The sequence below is a fragment of the Cetorhinus maximus genome, chromosome 3, assembly GCF_964194155.1.
Source record: "Cetorhinus maximus chromosome 3, sCetMax3.hap1.1, whole genome shotgun sequence".
In the NCBI taxonomy this organism is placed as follows: Eukaryota; Metazoa; Chordata; class Chondrichthyes; order Lamniformes; family Cetorhinidae; genus Cetorhinus; species Cetorhinus maximus.
Genome location: NC_135881.1, coordinates 91,019,249 through 91,037,357, shown reverse-complemented (window position 1 = coordinate 91,037,357; position 18,109 = coordinate 91,019,249). Strand labels below are relative to the sequence as shown.

Here is an 18,109-nt window from a genome sequence, read left to right as displayed (position 1 = left end):
CTTTACTGCTCACATTGCCTACTTACCTAACTGGAATAGTTCGGTCTCCTTTTCTTCTGTCCATCTCTCGCTGAGGAACAGGATACCAGCGGAAGTTCAATTTCCAATTAAATCCACCATAGGTCATATCTGACCCTGCCATGTACTCAAATGTGTCATCACTAATCACATCAATTATTGGGCACACCACAGTACTCCTGATGGAACAAAAACAGCTTTAAGGAAGCATGAAATCACAAAATGGGTTTATCTCAAAAAAGAGTAACTAATATACTTTGCAGAAGCAATAGCACATTGAAAAGATATTGTAGAATTAAGACAAAAGTTCAAGTTCTGTTTTCAGGGAAGAAACAATATATTTGGGATAACTTCAGTTTTACTTTTGTATTAAATCTGGCAAACAAGTGTTTGTTGCTGGTTTTGTCACTATGTTATTATTAATGCATTATGTGGAGAAGCAGAGAGATTTAGCAGTCCAAATGCAGTAATCACTGAAAACTGGTGGACAGGTACAAAAATAATTTAAAGGGCTAACAAAAAATATTGGCTTTGATTTCAAAAGGACAATACAAAATGGGTGGGAGTTACAGAATTTAGCCCTTGGCTGGCATGTGGGCCCCACCGGCTCGGCGGCGGGTGGGCAGCTGAACCCCGCTGCCGAAACGGGGCCCACGGCCATTTTGAGTGGGTGGGCCAATTAAGGCCCGCTTAGCGGCCTGCCCGACAGGAAGCGCTATGCGCTTCCTGTGCGGGGGGGGGGTGGAGGGAATCCCCATCTGTCAAAGTGCGCTGTTTAGCGCATGCTCGCAAAAGAGCGCACTTCTCCCTGAGGCAAAGTCCTGTCTCAGGGAGAGTCATGAGAGGTAAGTAAACTCTAAAAATAGATAAATATTAAAATTATTAACATGTCCCCCTCATGTGACAATGTCACACGAGATGGGACATGTTAATAATAAGCACATAAAATTTATTAAATTTTTAAAAAACGGACATGAAACTTCATCCCGCCAGTGGATGAAGTTTCATGAATAATCTGCAGCCCGCTGGGGCTCCTGGTCTGCCCGCCAGCCTTAAGGTTGGACGGGCAGGGTGTTTAATAAGGTTAGTTAGCCTGTCAATGGCCTTAATTGGCCATTGACAGGTCGGCGGGCGGACAGCTGATTTTGTTGTCTGTCTGCCTTCGTGAATATTTAAAGGGACCAGGATGACGTCAGGGGTTCCTCCTGACGTCATCCCGCGTCGTTTTCCCCTCGGTGAGCGGGCCCCGCCCCCAAATCGCCAAGGGGAAAATCCTGGCCAAAGTTCTGGTTACACTCCATTTAGAAGGTTGTGCTCAGTTCTAGGCATTGTAACTCACAAAGGATATACTAATCTACCTAAGAGCAGTTTAAAAATTGGACTATAAGAGTTGAATGATGAAGACAGGCAAAGTGTCTTGGACATAACAGAGAGCACCCTTAACATTAACACAATAAAACATGCGTTTCTTATATGAGACAGGAAATAAATAAAATACACCAAAATCTTTTAGGAAAGAACAGAATTTTATTAGCGCCTTATGTGGCAACTGATGGTTATGTTGTGTCTACGTAGTTATGACGGCGAACTTTTGAAAAAAAGATGCATACTTTTAAGCAGAATGAAAATGGACAATTTACCTTGACAAGATGGAGCCCAGGGGGTCAGATGACCTTCCGCCTCATCTACAAAAACATGAAACTGCCTGAGGCTGGAAGTAGATTGCTTGTATAGTTGGGACATTAAAATGTAAATTGCGTTTTTGGATTTGCATTGAAGAGACACTAGAATGCAACATATCTCTCTTGTAGACTTACCACTTGCTATTGTCTGAATGCCCACAGAAACTGAGAGGCAATGGCCACCCAGACTTAGTGGCTGAAAATCAGAATTCCACAAAACAGGTGTGAAGAAAACCCATTCGAACACAATGAGATGCAAATGGCAGGGAATCAAATCATTGTGTGCCCATGTTAAAGTTGTCAGGAACCATTTGTGTGGACAATGGGAACACTGATACTGTTTGTCACATGACAGTGTTATGACTGATGCAGATGGTAAGCGGAGTTATTTAAAAATCCCAGAGGGAAACTTTAAACTACAGTCATAACCTATCAGTTTAAGTGTTATAAAAGCAAAATACTGCGGATGCTGGAAATCCGAAACAAAAACAAAAATACTTGGAGAAACTCAGCAGGTCTGACAGCATCTGCGGAGAGGAGCACAGTTAACGTTTCGAGTCCGTATGACTCTTCAACAGAACTAAGAAATATAGAAATGAGGTTGAATATAAGCTGGTTGAAAAGGGGTGGGACAGGTAAAGCTGGGTAGAGGGCCAGTGATAGGTGGAGGCAAAGAAGAAATTGCCAAAGATGTCATAGACAAAAGGACAAAGGGGTGTTATGTTTGAGATGCGACTCTAAATGCAGGAACCAGGCCACCAGTTCTCAAGGTTTTACATTAAACTAAAGGAAACATTTTATTAATTTACATAGGTTAAAATATATATACACACGGCTACAAATTACTACTATCATAACTTTTAACAAATTCCCAAACTAATCCTCATTCAGGCAACAGCAACCCATAGGGTAGGATTCTTCCCCTGTCGGGGACGAAGTTGAAGGGCAGACGCGCACAGGTGCGCTTCCAATCAGCGGCCCCGATTGGGGGCGCGGCACCATTTTACGTGGGTGGGCCAATTAAGGCCCGCCCAGCGTGACATCCGCACAGAAGCACTATGCGCTCCTGGTGCGGGCTGGGGGGGGGGGGGGGATTCCCAAAATCGAGAGTGCGTTCTTTCGCGCATGTGCACGAAAGAGCACACTCATCTCCCTGAGGCTAAGTGCAGCCTCAAGGAGATCGGCTCTAAATGTCAAGAAGCTAAAATTGGAAAAATAAAATTTCTCTAACATGTCCCCTCACGTGACAATGTCACATGAGTTGGGACATGTCCATAATTTTAAAAAAAACTTTATTAAAATTTTAAAAAACCTACATGAAACCTCATCCCGCCTGTGGATGAGGTTTCACGCTGAGGTTTCATGCTTTTTCTAATTCCCGCCGGGTCTCCTGACCTGCCCGACAAACTTAAGGTTGGACGGGCAGGTCCCTTAATTACTTAATTGACTCTGTCAATGGCCTCAATTGGCCATTGACAGGTCGGCAGGTTCGCAGCTGATTTTGCTGCACCCCCGCCTACCTGAAAATTTAAATGGGGCGTGGTGACGTCAGGAGTTCCGCCCAAAGTCACTGCACGTCAATTTTCGCGTCGGCGAGCAGGCCCTGCCCCCACTCGCCGATGCATAAAATCATGCCCATAGTCTTAACCAAACACCAGGCAAAGCATTTTCACCTTATGGGCTGAATTTTCCCTCCGTCGGGGGGAGGGAGTTGATGGGCGAGCACGTACGGGCGCGCTTCCAATTGGCGGCCCCGATTGGAGGCACAGCGCCATTTTATGTAGGGTAGGCCAATTAAGGCCCGCCCAGCGTGACATCTGCAGGGAAGCGCTATGCGCTCCCTGTGCGGGCGGGGGGGGGGGATTCCTAAAATCGAGAGTGCGCTCTTTCACGCATGTGCACAAAAGAGCGCACTCATCTCCTTGAGGCTAAGTGCACTGTTGTCAGGAGTAAGTCACTGTGAATTACTCGCCTAAGCTTCCAACCTCCATTGCCTTTAGTGAACCAGAGAGAATCCTCAGTCCTGCAATGTTTCCAGAGTACAAATGACTTTTTGGACACGAGAAATTCTAAGTGCATGGTACCTTATTTGTAATCAGTTTTTCTTGTGTGTGTCTTGTGTGAATGATTGAGTGGGTACTACTGCAATTACATTTCGAGTGTTGAGAAAAATAAACACTTGTTCTTTCTTTTAATTTAAACTTATGAGAAAGCCAGTCTTGTGTTTCTTCTTGAAAGTCACAGTCCTCAAAGGATTAAAATGGTTTGTCTTTAAAAAGTGCATCTTGTTGCAGTTAGTCAAGAGTTAGGATAAAGGGGAACCATCCTACCATCTCTCCCCTGTCTATAGTAGTTAAAAGAGGGGACTGTCTTTTCTATGACAGAAGGAATCCTTTGTCTTTTACCAATTTTCCAGACAAAATGAAAAGTAGCTGTAAAGCTGTTGACCATGACAGTGAGGAATACTGCAGCTACTGAGATCAAGAACACGTACACACATTGGGCAGGATTTTCGGGTCCATAAGACCATCAGACATAGGAGCAGAAATTAGGCCATTCGGCCCATCGAGTCTGCTCCGCCATTCAATCATGGCTGATAAGTTTCTCAACCCCATTCTCCAGCCCTGTAACCTTTGATCCCCTTACCAATCAAGAACCTATCTATCTCGGTCTTAAATACACTCAATGACCTGGCCTCCACAGCCTTCTGTGGCAATGAATTTCATAGATTCACCACCCTCTGGCTAAAGAAGTTTCTCCTCATCTCTGTTCTAAAAGGTCTTCCCTTTACTCTGAGGCTGTGCCCTCGGGTCCTAGTCTCTCCTACTAATGGAAACATCTTCCCCACGTCCACTCTATCCAGGCCTTTCAGTATTATGTAAGTTTCAATCAGATCCCCGCTCATCCTTCTAAACTCCATCGAGTATAGACCCAGAGTCCTCAAACGTTCCACATATGTTAAGCCTTTCATTCCTGGGATCATTCTCGTGAACCTCCTTTGGACCCTCTCCAGGGCCAGCACATCCTTCCTGAGATACAGGGCCCAAAATTGCTCACAATATTCTAAATATGGTCTGACTAGAGCCTTATAAAGCCTCAGCAGCACATCCCTGCTTTTATATTCTAGTCCTCTCGAAATAAATGCCAACACTGCATTTGCCTTCCTAACTACCGACTCAACCTGCAAGTTAACCTTAGGAGAATCCTGGACTAGGACTCCCAAGTCCAGTTGCACTCCAGATTTCTGAATTCTCTCCCCATTTAGAAAATAGTCTATGCCTCTATTCTTCCTACCAAAGTGCATGACCTCACACTTCCCCACGTTGTATTCCATCTGCCACTTCTTTGCCCATTCTCCTAACCTGTCCAAATCCTTCTGCAGTCTCCCCGCCTCCTCAATACTACCTGTCCCTCCATCTATCTTTGTATCATCTGCAAACTTAGCCAGAATGCCCTCAGTTCCTTCATCTAGATCATTAATGTATAAAGTGAAAAGTTGTGGTCCCAACACTGACCCCTGCGGAACTCCACTAGTCACCAGCCACCATCCTGACAAGGACCCCCTTATCCCCACTCTCTATCTCCTGCCAGACAGCCAATCTTCTATCCATGTTAGTACCTTGCCTCTAACACCATGGGCTCTTATTTTACTGAGCAGCCTCCTGTGTGGCACCTTGTCAAAGGCCTTCTGGAAGTCCAAGTAGATAACATCCATTGGCTCTCCTTTGTCTAACCTACTCGTTACCTCCTCAAAGAATTCTAACAGATTTGTCAGGCATGACCTCCCCTTGATGAAACCATGCTGACTTTGCCCTATTTTACCATGCACTTCCAAGTATTCTGAAATCTCATCCTTAATAATGGACTCTAAAATCTTACCAACGAACGAGGTCTAGCTAATCGGCCTGTAATTTCCCGTCTTTTGCCTCACTCCCTTTTTAAACAGGGGAGTTACGTTAGCGATTTTCTAGTCCTCTGGGACCCTCCCTGACTCCAGTGGTTCCTGAAAGATCACCACTAATGCCTCCACTATCTCTTCAGCTATCTCCTTCAGAACTCTGGGGTGTAATCCACCTGGTCCAGGTGATTTATCCACCTTCAGACCTTTCAGTTTTCCTAGCACCTTCTCCTTGGTAATGGCCACCATACTCACCTCTGCCCCCGACTCTCTTGAACTTTGGGGATGTTACTTGTGTCTTCCACTGTGAAGACTAACGCAAAGTACCTATTCAGTTCCTCCGCCATTTCTTTGTTCCCCACTACTACTTCTCCAGCGTCATTTTCCAGCGGCCCAATGTCCACTTTTGCCTCTCTCTTACCCTTTATATATCTAAAAAAACTCTTGCAATCTTCTTTTATATTACTGGCTAGTTTAACCTCATATTTAATCTTCTCCCTCCTTATTTCTTTTTTAGTTGTCCTCTGTTGGTCTTTGTAGGCTTCCCAATCCCCTGGTTTCCCACTGCTCTTTGCCGCATTGTATGCTTTCTCTTTAGCTTTTATGCTGTTCCTGACTTCCCTCGTCAGCCATGGTTGCCTCGTCCTCCCTTTAGTATGCTTCTTCTTCCTAGGGATGAATTTTTGCTGTATCTCTCAAATTACTCCCAGAAACTCCTGCCATTGCTGTTCCACTGTCTTTCCTGCTAGGCTCATCTCCCAGTCAATTCTGGCCAGCTCCTCCCTCATGCCTCTGTAGTTGCCTTTATTCAACTGTAATACCGTTACATCTGATTCCAGCTTTTTCCTCTCAAATTGCAGGGTAAATTCTATCATATTATGGTCACTTCCTCCTAAGGGTTCCTTCACCTTAAGCTCCCTTATCAAATCTGCCTCATTACACATCACTAAATCTAGAATTGCCTGTTTCCTAGTGGGCTCCACCACAAGCTGCTCCAAAAAGCCATCTCGTAGACATTCCACAAATTCTTTTTCTTGGGATCCACTACCAACCTGATTCTCCCAGTCTACCTGCATATTGAAATCCCTCACGATCATTGTAACCTTGCCTTTCTTACATGCCTTTTCTATCTCTTGGTGTATCTTGTGCTGACTACTGTTTGGAGGCCTGTACATAACTCCCATTATGGTTTTTTCACCTTTGCAATTCCTCAACTCTACCCACACAGATTCTACATCATCTGACCCTACGTCGTTTCTTGGTATCGATTTAATTTTGTTGGGTGGGCATGGTGGGCGGGCCTAAGGGTGGCTGGGAAATGGCCCGCTGCCTGCGATCAGCCCCCGACCGTGATTTCACGCTGTCTGGCCATTTAACGACCAACCAGCGTGAAAAGCGCACCGAAAGGCTCAGCTCTGCCAGGGTGAGGGTGGGAGAAGGGTGAATGCTGAAGTCTGTACAGACGTGGGGGAACGCACAATGAAAGCTCCCTGAAGGCAGAGAGGGAGCTGAAGAATTTTCGAAACAAAAATTAAGATTTTAAAATCCTGGAAAAAATTTTCACACGTCGGACTCACTCACCTGAACATACAGATAATAAAAATTCTGTCAAAACATTAAAAAAAAATTAACCCTGGAAGCCTCATCCCGCTCATGGATGAGGTTTCCATAAAAATCCAAAGGCCGCCAGGCCCATTTGCCCGCCCACCAACTATAAGGTTGGACGGCCAGCAAAAAATTGCTCTTAGTTAATACATTAATGGCCTTAATAGGCCTCTTAATTGTTGGTGGGTGCGCTGCTAACTCGTGCACGCGCCAGCTGACCGAAATATCGCACGAGTGTGCGATGACGTTAGGACGCTTGCCTAATGTCATCGCACGCTATTTTACGCCCGATCGGGTCGGGCGCGTGCCTGTGGGATGTAAACTTCTCCCATTGTGCCTGTTTCAGCTAAACAAAATAAGTGACAGCTATTCACTGACTCATTCCTCAGGGCAATGCCTTCGCCAATCAGGGTCAAGCTTCCTGGTTTAAATTTCAAACAATGCTTGGCAGTTAACTTGGCAGTCACCATCATTGGTGCATTCTCCATGGCAAAGCCTATACCTTTCAGAGTCCACTTCCCAACCAATCAGCACTCTCTTCTCATACAGTATAAATTGTTTTCCCCTTATATTGGTATTCTTGTGAAGGGTCCTGAGGAGTGCAAGACAAAAAGCTTTGGCATGTCTCTTTTATCAGCAATAATCTAACTATATTTTTAATAAACTATAATTTGTAAAAACAGCCCATAACTTCTCCTCACTTGAATTTTTTTTCATTCTTTCATGGGATGCGGACGTTGCTGGATAGGTCAGCACTTATTGCCCACCCCCAATTGCCCTTGTGGTGGTGGTGGTTAGCCGCTCTCTTGAACCGCTGCAGTCGATGTAGTGTAGGTACATCCACAGTGCTGTTAGGGAAGGAGTTCCAGGAATTTGAACCAGTGACAGTGAAGGAATGGCAATATAGTTCCAAATCAGGATGGTGTGTGGCTTGGAGTATTTGCAGGTGGTGGTGTTCCCATGCTTCTGCTGCCCTTGTCCTTCTAGGTGATAGATGTAGTGGGTCTGTAAGGTGCTGTCGGAGGAGCCTTGGTGGGTTGCTGCAGGACATCTTGTAGATGGTACATACTGCTGCTACTGTGGTGGAGGGTGTGAATGAGGTGCTATTCAAGTGGGCTGCTTTGTCGCAGATGTGTTGAGCTTCTTCAGTGTTGTTGGAGCTACACTAATCCAAGCAATAGGGGATTATTTCATTACACTCCTGACTTGTTCCTTGGGGATGGTGGACAGGGTTTGGGGAGTAAGGAGGTGAATTACTCACTGAATAATTCCTAGCTTCTGACCTGCTCTTGGAGGAAAGATGGTTGGGTTATCTCTTGGAGGAGATGGTCATTGCCTGGCTGCGAATGTTACTTGCCGCTTGTCAGCCCAAGCCTGAATGTTGTCCAGGTCTTGCTGCATTTGGACATGGACTGCTTCAGTATCTGAGGAGTCGCGAATGATGCTGAACATTGTGCAATCATCAGCAAACATCCCCAGTTCCGACCTTATGATGGAAGGAAGGTCATTGATGGAGCAGCTGATGATGGTTGGGCCAAGGACACTACTCTGAGGAACTCCTGAAGTGATATTCTGGGACTGAAATGATTGACCTTCAACTCTAACCAGTGAAGAGTTTTCCCTCGATTCCATTGACTCCAGTTTTGTTAGGGCTCCTTGATGCCACATTCGGTCAAATGCGGCCTTGATGTCAAGGGCAGTCACCCTCACGTCACCTCTGGAGTTCAGCTCTTTTTGTCCATGTTTGAACCAAGGCTGTAATTAGGTCAGGAGCTGAGTGGCCCTGACAGAACCCAAACTGGGTGTCAGTGAGCAGGTTATTGCTAAGCAAGTGCCATTTGATAGCACTGTTGATGACCCCTTCCACCACTTTACTGATGATCGAGAGTAGACTGATGGGGCAGTAATTGGCCAGCTCGGATTTCTTCTGATTTTTGTGTATGGGACATACCTGGGCAATTTTCCACATTGCTGGGTACATGCCAATGTTGTGGCTGTACTGGAACAGCTTGGCTAGGTTTACAGCCAGCTTTGGAGCACAAGTCTTCACTACTATTGCCAGAAAGTTGTCGTTTGGACCAGAATCTGTGCAGACGTAATAAATGTAACAACGGGGTTCCTTGAGCCCTGGTTCTAACACAAACTAAAATATATGAGAATCTGGAGCATTATAAAGTGGTACCTTCTGTGCAGACTAATTCTGATTACATATTTTAGTTTGTACTAGAATCAGGGTGTAGTAACTAGGACTGGGGTGCACAGATAAAAATTAGAGGCAGTCTTCAGGAGTGAAATTAAAATAAAACTTCGACACAAAAAATGGTGGAAGTTAGGAGCTTTTTGCAGAAAGGCAACTGATGCTTGATCAATTGTTAATTTTAAAATTGGAGATTGACAGATTTTTGCTAACTAAATGTATTAGCAAGATGGGCAAAGATGGTTATGTGGATTTAGATCGCAGAACAGCCATGATCTCATTGAATGGTAGAACAGACTCAAGGGGCTAAATGGCCTTCTCCTGATCCTATGTAACTCAGTTGAGGTACTGTCCCCTGCCTTTGTACTTTTATACAATGAATCCAAGACATTAAACCAAGAGCAAGTGCTATTTATTTGTGGGTGAAACACCTCAGAAAATAAAAGCTATTAATTGCTTTCTGAAATGTGAACTTGAAATTTGAGCATTTTTTCTGGAAAAGCTAGTGTCTAAACCCTAAAAATGGCAGATTTATTTTTACTGAAGGGTTTATTAAGTCTGTTCAAGCTTATTTAAGTCAGTTCATACCAATTTCAATGCGAGAAGCCCAGAAAACAAAGGAAACATAATTTAAAAAGCAATACAACCAAGTTAACAGATAGATATCAGTAAATAAATCACTGCACACTATACTTATCCTTTTTTAAAATACAATAAATTGCAGCAGGGGCCTGGTTCTAGAAGCTGAGAAATTGTGATGACAGGAGTAGCAAACTTTCTAAAAAGCTAAGGAAACAACATACAATGTGGCTGGTATGAAGAATGTATAAATGAAGAATTATTAAATATGCAGGTGAAATTAAGATGTTCCATTAATTATTAACCGTAATTTTGAATATCTGTTTAGCTTTGTAATTTGCGGCAACAAAATGAACATCAAAAAATAACTGATTTTGTTGAGACAAGATGTGATTTTATATCTTTAAAGTTTATTTTTCTCTACTAGTGTTTTTAATAGGACCTTAGAATACATGATGCGCTATAATACACAGCTAACACTAAAAAAAATGCTTAATTTAAATGCAAAACCTTGCAGACTAAAAGCAGTCAGCATTGTTCCCTCTAAGCTGCGCAGCTGCCCAGCAACGCAGAAGTTCCCATGCAGGCTAAGCACAAGATGCCCCCTTTAAGTTACTGCACATGAAGTTGTGCAAAAAAAATTAAAAGGACCTATGCACAACAAAAAATAAATTGGGGGTAACATAGGCAGTCAGTCTCAAGTTTCAGTCTGGGTCAGTTATTAGCACTCTTGCCAGGTTGTGGGTGCAACCTACACTCCAGGATTTGAACACAATGTATGCTCAGGGAGAGCTACATTGTCATGATGCCATTATTTGAATGAGTTGCCAAACAAGGTCCCTTCTGTCTGGTTCATGGTACAGGTTGATTATATGGATCCTATGGCCATATTCAAAGATGAGCATGGAGACCTGGCCAACATTCAACTCTACAAAATAAAAAGTTGGTCATTCATCTAATTAGCTGTCCATGGCATCCTTTTGTATGCAAAGTAGCTGTACTTCAAAAATAATTCATTTGTTGTCCAGTGCAGGTTCATTTTTTAAATTTTCTGATTACTGTGTACCTGTTCAGTGTTACTAAAATTTGAAGCCCAACTGAAACTTTAACCATGGTGCTTTTATACAAAATTATTTTTACCTGTCTAGTTTAATCCTTGCTAGTAGTGGTTCCAGCCAGCCCATTGTGCATTCGCAATGTGCGTCCAAGAATGTGATCACTTGTCCTGTAGAAGCCGCTGCCCCTTTCAGTCTTGCTCGGATCAAACCAGAGCGCTGTTCCATGCGGAAAATCCTAACTGGTACTTGCAATTTCTTCACATATTTCTCTAAAGGCTTGTTCAAAAAATCTGGAAGACAAATGCAATTCTTTTCAGCTGAAAATGTTCATAAAGTTACCTTCAGAAATATTTTTTAAAAAAGTATAACAACCCTGCAGCAGCATTGCACAACAAAAGCATTACAATTTTTGAAGGTCATTCAATAATATTTTCAAACAAGTTTCACCTGCATTCCAATATATTCTAGCAACAAAGTTGAATTTCTACTAAGAATTAAATTAGAATTTGAAGATGAATGAAAATTATGTTAGTGGTTCAGAGAAATATCCTTTTCTAGCTTTTTAATGCTGAGCTGGCAACAGTTTCCTCCATACTACTTTCAAGTTTATGGAACAAAACAATTTTCTTTACATTGGGAGGATTTGCAGTGAATTTGTTTAATTCACATTGACTATCATATGTCAGGTGTAAACAGACCACAAACTCAATCTGTTGTCAAACTCCTACTGCCAATATAAACAGGCCAACAACTGCCCCATTACAGTTTATAATACAAAATGCAATTACAACTGACACCTACTGGGAACAAACAAATTTCCATATTGCTTGGTACTGAGCCATTTAAATCAAACAGGCATTATTCAGTTGTTGCTTTGTGCTGATGTACATGATCTCAGCCAGAGAAGTCGTGGAGGTATAAATGAACACAACATCCTTGAACTAGTGATGAGAGTAGAAGGCAGAAATCAATCTGGTGTCCCCTTGTTCCAGATTAGCACCCATAGTTGCTGCTGAAAATGCCATCGTAAGGATGTCAGTTGAGGCCAGAAGTGGTGTCGGCTGTGATGTCTACCAGTGCTGCATTACAGATTTAGACCTGAATAGGTTCACACGTTGGCCATGCGATGCGATAATGAGCATATGTGTGAGACTACTTTGCTCAATAATTTAACTTATTCATTTTAAAATAGCTGCCAAAAATTGTCATGCAGTGTACTGAGCAAAATTGTTAGTTTAGCAGTTTTTGCAAGAATTGCCTTCACCTACGCAAAAAGCCAATCTTTGGTATGTGCCATTTCCTTCTTGTTAACTCTTTCCAATTTTCTTCTGCTTCTTGTAGGAAGCAGCTGGCAGAGGAAAGACTGGCAACAGGAAGGCCTTGCTCCCAATTACGTCTGAAGTAACAGGCTGTATTACTGCAACCCAGTTTTCAAATAAACTGGACATTTTTCATGTCTTTTCTACTACTGGTAGTCCATGGTATTGCAAGAAATGTTCTAACTCAAACAAGATTTTTAAAGAGCATCCCAGAGCATTGCTCTCCAATATCCAGCTGCTTCACCATTGGAGCCCCTCCTTAGGTTAGATGTTACCACTGAGCCCGAGTTAGAAGGGTGTATGTTCAGGTCCCACTCTAGAGAATCAAGCAGGTAGTTTAAGCTGACACTTCAGCGCAGTACTGAGGGAGTGCTGTGCTGTAGAAATGCAGTCTTTTAAGTGAGACTTCAGGACTCCACCCTCTCAAATGGGTGTTATGGCACTATTCAAAAGAGAGCAGACGAGTTCTCCCAGTGTCCTGGTCAATACTTATCTCTCAAATAGCATCTAAAAACAGATTAACTGGTCATTTATGGTAGATTGCTGTATACAAATTGGCTGCCACGTTTCATACTTTATAGCAGTGAATATACGTCAAGGGTAATTCACTGGTTGAAAAACACTTTGGAATGTTGAAGTAATGAAAAATGCTATAAAATGCAAGTTCATTCATGTTTCTGTCCACCAGAATCTTCTACTTTCCTTTCCCATAGCTTCCAAAAACCTCATTTTATCCTCTTCCAGCACCCCATCCTCTCTATTCCCCAACTTACTTCTATGTTCAGTAATAAAGTGTTGAGCCATTTTCATGCATATGAGCACCACTAATTTCAAGTTTTGTTTACCATTAGATTAACAGCTAGACTTTGACTTAGAACTTAAAAACTGCAAGCTAGTTACAAAGCCTAGTTTTAATATAAACTCCATGACAGTGCCAGTTATCTGACAATCAATTGAAAATGGCTGCTTGAATCGTTGTTAATTACTGTAGCAGGGAACTGACTTAGCAGTTACAACTTGGGTGTGAGTCACTAGCCCTCGATAAAAGCAGACAGGTTTTGCAATCTCACAGACTGGGAGTACAAAGTGGAGGTGATGCAGACTGAGTGTGATAAGGAATGAGCGCCAAGTTGGGAATTTTTTGCAATTGGGGAACTGTGGCGGTGATGGGGAAGGTGCTGCTTTTTATACTGGTTTTTTTTCTGCCACTAATAGCTGGTGAGCATTCAAAGGCATTAGTTAGGTGAGCAGGTAGGTGACTGGTTGGTGAGTTTTCAGATTTTATCCCTCCAAACCAGGTCAATGGTTTAAAATGGTACTGGGGAGATATAACTTGCATTAAATTTATAGCTTAACTAGTTAAACTATTTAATATAACTACCTGTAACAGTTGAGTGATATTTCTAAACTTGAAATCTAATTAGTTAAATAAAACACAATAAAGATGGCAGGGAAGGTGATGTGTTGCAGCTGCAGCCTGTGGGTTCTGGTGGACATCAGTGTGATCCATGGCAACCACATCTGCAGTACATATCTGCATCTCAATGAACTTCAGCTCCAAGCTGATGAGCTGGAGTCTTAGCTTTGAACACTGCGATTTACCAGGGAGGGGAAAGTTACCTGGACATTTTAGTCTAGGAGGCAGTTACATCCCTTAGGCAAGGTACTTCTGATTTGGTCATGGTCAGAAACAGGAGGGTGTGATTGCAAGTGAGGCAGGTACAGGGACCCAGAAGGTAGCAATAGAGGGGCCTCAGTCCCTGCAATTGTCCAACAGGTTCAAGGTTCTTGCAGAGAGAAGGGTGGATTAGCAAGCTGACCACGGCACCATGGTACAGGGAGCCATTCAAGTGGGGGGAGTAAAAGGGAATGTAATTGTAGTAGAGGATAGTGTAGTTAGGGGGATAGATACTGCAGCTGATAATGAGTGTTCCGAAGGCTGTGTTGCCTGCCCAGTGCCAGGGTGAAGGACATCTCCTTGGGGCTGGAAAGGAACTTGGAGTGGGAAGGGAAGGATCCAATTGTTGTGCCCACATGGATATAAACGACATAGATAGGATTAAGAAAGTGGTTCTGCTGAGGGAGTTTGAGTGGTTAGGGGCTAAATTAAAAAGCAGAACCACAAAGACAATAATCTCTGAATTACTACAAAAGAGAATCTTCAGAATTCTCTACCCCAGAGGGTTGTGGATGCACCATCTTTGAATATATTTAAGGCTCAGGTGGATAGATTTTTGATCTCTTAGGGAATCAAGGGATATAGGGAGCAGGCAGGAAAGTGGAGTTGAAGCCCAAGATCAGTCATGCTCACACTGAATGGCAGAGCAGGCTCTAACGGTCATATGGTCTTCTCCTGCCTCCTATTTCTTATGTTCTTATATTCATTGCTGCCTTCAAGCATTAATCCTATACCTTATGCTCTACCTCTGCTGATAGGTTTACATTGTTGCTTAAGATAAAAGTACTTTATTTGTTTGTTTATTCTTTCTTCCTCAGGCTTGCTTCTTTTTTGGCTTTGACAGGATTATAAAAGATATATTTTCCTCTATTTTTGCACGGTGAATTTATAGCTCTGGTAATCCCTACATCAGGGTGTTTTTCTCCATTGTCGAGTCTTCAGTCATCAACATTTCAAACAGATGGTCATTCACCATGTGCCAGGTCATACTGAGTGACACGATCCACATTGCCTCAATTTGGAATCAAAGCAACATATTAGCATTATTTTCTCGCCTTACTGCAAACATCAATGTCAAAAAAACTTCATTTCAAAAAAGTTAGTTGAGAATCTTTATTTGACAAAATATGTTAAAAAGGACAGTTTTAATCTTCCCTTGCTGCTTATTGCATCACTGTAATTTGTAAATTTACTGCTTGGTTTTCATGTAACAAGTTATAATACAATTTTGGTACTATAATTCCACAAGTAAAGGGTGAAAACAGCAACTCTTTTTAATGCACTTCACACATAAACATAGGACGCAACCAGCATCCAAAAATCAGTTGCAATTTCCTACTTCAAGTCTTAAGAGGAACCCAAGCCTCAGGCCCAGAAGTGGCAACCCTGTACGGAGGAATCATCCTGCAAGCATGCCTGACACCAAATGACCAATTTTAAGGCAAAATTTAGCTATTTTTTTTTCTCCAGCATCTCAAAACTTTTAAAATAGATATGTTGTGCTATCTTTAGCTAGATATACAGACTTGAGTTAAGAAAGGAAGACAAAAGTAATTTTTATAAATGTTCAAGTGATTTGACTAATTTTGTGACAGTTGTTGGTTTCTGATTGGTAGTTTTGAAACACATTTTTGTAATTTAATTGGCTGATTTGATGTTTGTGATTAGTGGCGGTATTTTATCTATAACTTTTCCTACGTATAGATTAAGTGGCAATTTCTCTGACTTATCCATCTTTGAATGAATCACATGATAAACAAATGTTGAATAATTGAACCATCAGTTGAAAGCTTGATGCATGTACGATTCTTTGAAGTGTGATGGGACAATTTTCCCATCTGCTGGATACAAGATTTTTAATTTTTAATAAGATAGTATAAATAAGCACTGTGCTGTAAAATATATAAAAATGTGTTTCACAATGAATTAAATTAAACCAGATGAATATTTCATATTAAAAGCTATTGAGCACCATAACATCACCACTAAAGAATTTAGTGTTGGTAAATATCAACACTATATACTGTGTATAATATATCGGCATGCATACACAGTATATGCTGTGCATTTATACACACGTACACTAAATTCATGATGCTGTATATCATGTGATTTATCCCAAACTGTACCCCAGTTAGAAGAATGGGAACAGAAATCATACAATTTCAGAGGTGTAAGTAAACCTAATAAAATCAGTTGTTTTAACTTTCCATTTCTTAGTTTAGAAGTTGACTTTCATCACAATACTACTATTTTTCATCAATGTACAAACATCACAACTTTCAAAATTAATGGAGCTTTAATGTTTAAAGGTTGAGAGGAGAGAAAACATAGAATATAGGAGCAGGAGTGGGCCATTCAGCCCCTCCAGCCTGCTCCGCCATTCAATATGATCATGGCTGACCCTCTATCAAAACACCATACTCTTTCTCCCCATTTCTGCGTACAATACAGCATCTAAATACCATTAAGTGTATTCAGCATCTTAACAATTGCACTTTAAAAAGGGTATTTCTCAAATATTTACCAACTTCCTTTGTAAAGGTTATTATGGATTTTGTTTCCACTAATGATTTTGGTGGAATATGTCATGTCCTAACAACTCTCTGCGTGAAACGTTGTAGTGATTATCTGAAAATTATGCCTTAGTTAATTTCTCACTTACCAGTGAAAATACTTAGATAAAAACAAAAAGCTAAAAGCTACTGCGGATGCTGGAAATCCAAAACAAAAACAGAATTACCTGGAAAAACTCAGCAGGTCTGGCAGCATCGGTGGAGAAGAAAACAGTTGACGTTTCGAGTCCTCATGACCCTTCGGCAGAACTGAAGTATAGTTAGGAGAGAAGTGAAATATAAGCTGGTCTAAGGTGGGGGGCGGGGGGAGAGAGAAGTTGAGGGTGGGGTGGTTGTAGGGATAAGCATGCAGTGATAGGAGCAGATAATTAAAAGATGTCACAGACAAAAGGATCAAAGAGGTGTTGAAGGTGGTGATATTATCTAAGAAAAGTGCGAATTAAGAATGGATGGCAGGATACTCAAGGTACAGCTCTAGTGGGGGTGGGGTGGAAAGACTAACAAAGTATTAGTTGTAGATTTAAAAATAATGGAAATAGGTGGGAAAAGAAGAATCTATATAAATTATTGAAAAAAAAGGGAGGGGGAAGAAACGGGGTGGAGATGAGGGGAGGGGGAGTTTAAGATCTAAAGTTGTTGAATTCAATATTCAGCCCGGAAGGCTGTAAAGTGCCTAGTCGGAAGATGAGGTGCTGTTCCTCCAGTTTGCGTTGGGCTTCACTGGAACAATGCAGCAAGCCAAGGATAGACATGTGGGCAAGAGAACAGGGTGGAGTGTTAAAATGGCAAGCGACAGGGAGGTTTGGGTCTTTCTTGCGGACAGACCGCAGGTGTTCTGCAAAGCGGTCGCCCAGTTTGCGTTTGGTCTCTCCAATGTAGAGGAGACCGCATTGGGAGCAACGAATGCAGTAGACTAAGTTAGGGGAAATGCAAGTGAAATGCTGCTTCACTTGAAAGGAGTGTTTGGGCCCCTGGACGGTGAGGAGAGAGGAAGTGAAGGGGCAGGTGTTGCATCTTCTGCGTGGGCATGGGGAGGTGCCATAGGTGGGGGTTGAGGAGTAGGGGGTGATGGAGGAGTGGACCAGGGTAAAATACTTATCCCATTTACATTATGAAAAATGCCAATTTTGAACACCTTGATCAGATTCCCTCTTAAACCTTTTGTTTTAATGAAAAAGGAGCCCAAATGCTCTAGTTGCTTTACATTGGTAGGAGTGCTTACCCTCCCTCAGTCATTATCCACAGTGCACATCTACTTTAACATGTTAAACTACAGCTATTTTACATATGTTAAACTACAGCCTTTGAAAAGAGCCCATGACAAATTCCTGAGTGAAGAGGAGCTTTCAAGTTAAAAAAGATAAGTTGTTAATTAACAATAATAAGATCTCCTGGAGGTTTGCTTAATTGCCTAAGTTCTTTCTGAGTTCCTTAGAAAGGAACTTCAAAGGCAGGAATTTTGCAGTCCCCACCACATCAGGTTCCCCTGTGGCGGGGCC

The 18,109-nt window shown here is 42.2% G+C and overlaps 1 protein-coding gene across 4 annotated transcripts in view; it reads right to left on the bottom strand.

The window, feature by feature from the left end:
* galnt1 (UDP-N-acetyl-alpha-D-galactosamine:polypeptide N-acetylgalactosaminyltransferase 1) overlaps nucleotides 1–18,109 on the bottom strand; it is a 209,668-nt gene that overhangs the window by 28,265 nt on the left and 163,294 nt on the right. For all 4 annotated transcript variants that reach the window (XM_078538667.1, XM_078538668.1, XM_078538666.1 and 1 more), the window contains 2 exons: nucleotides 11,120–11,327; nucleotides 27–197 (listed from right to left, as the gene is read on the bottom strand). In XM_078538667.1, the coding sequence (XP_078394793.1) occupies nucleotides 27–197; nucleotides 11,120–11,327 (379 nt within the window). The remainder of the gene's footprint in view (nucleotides 1–26; nucleotides 198–11,119; nucleotides 11,328–18,109) is intronic.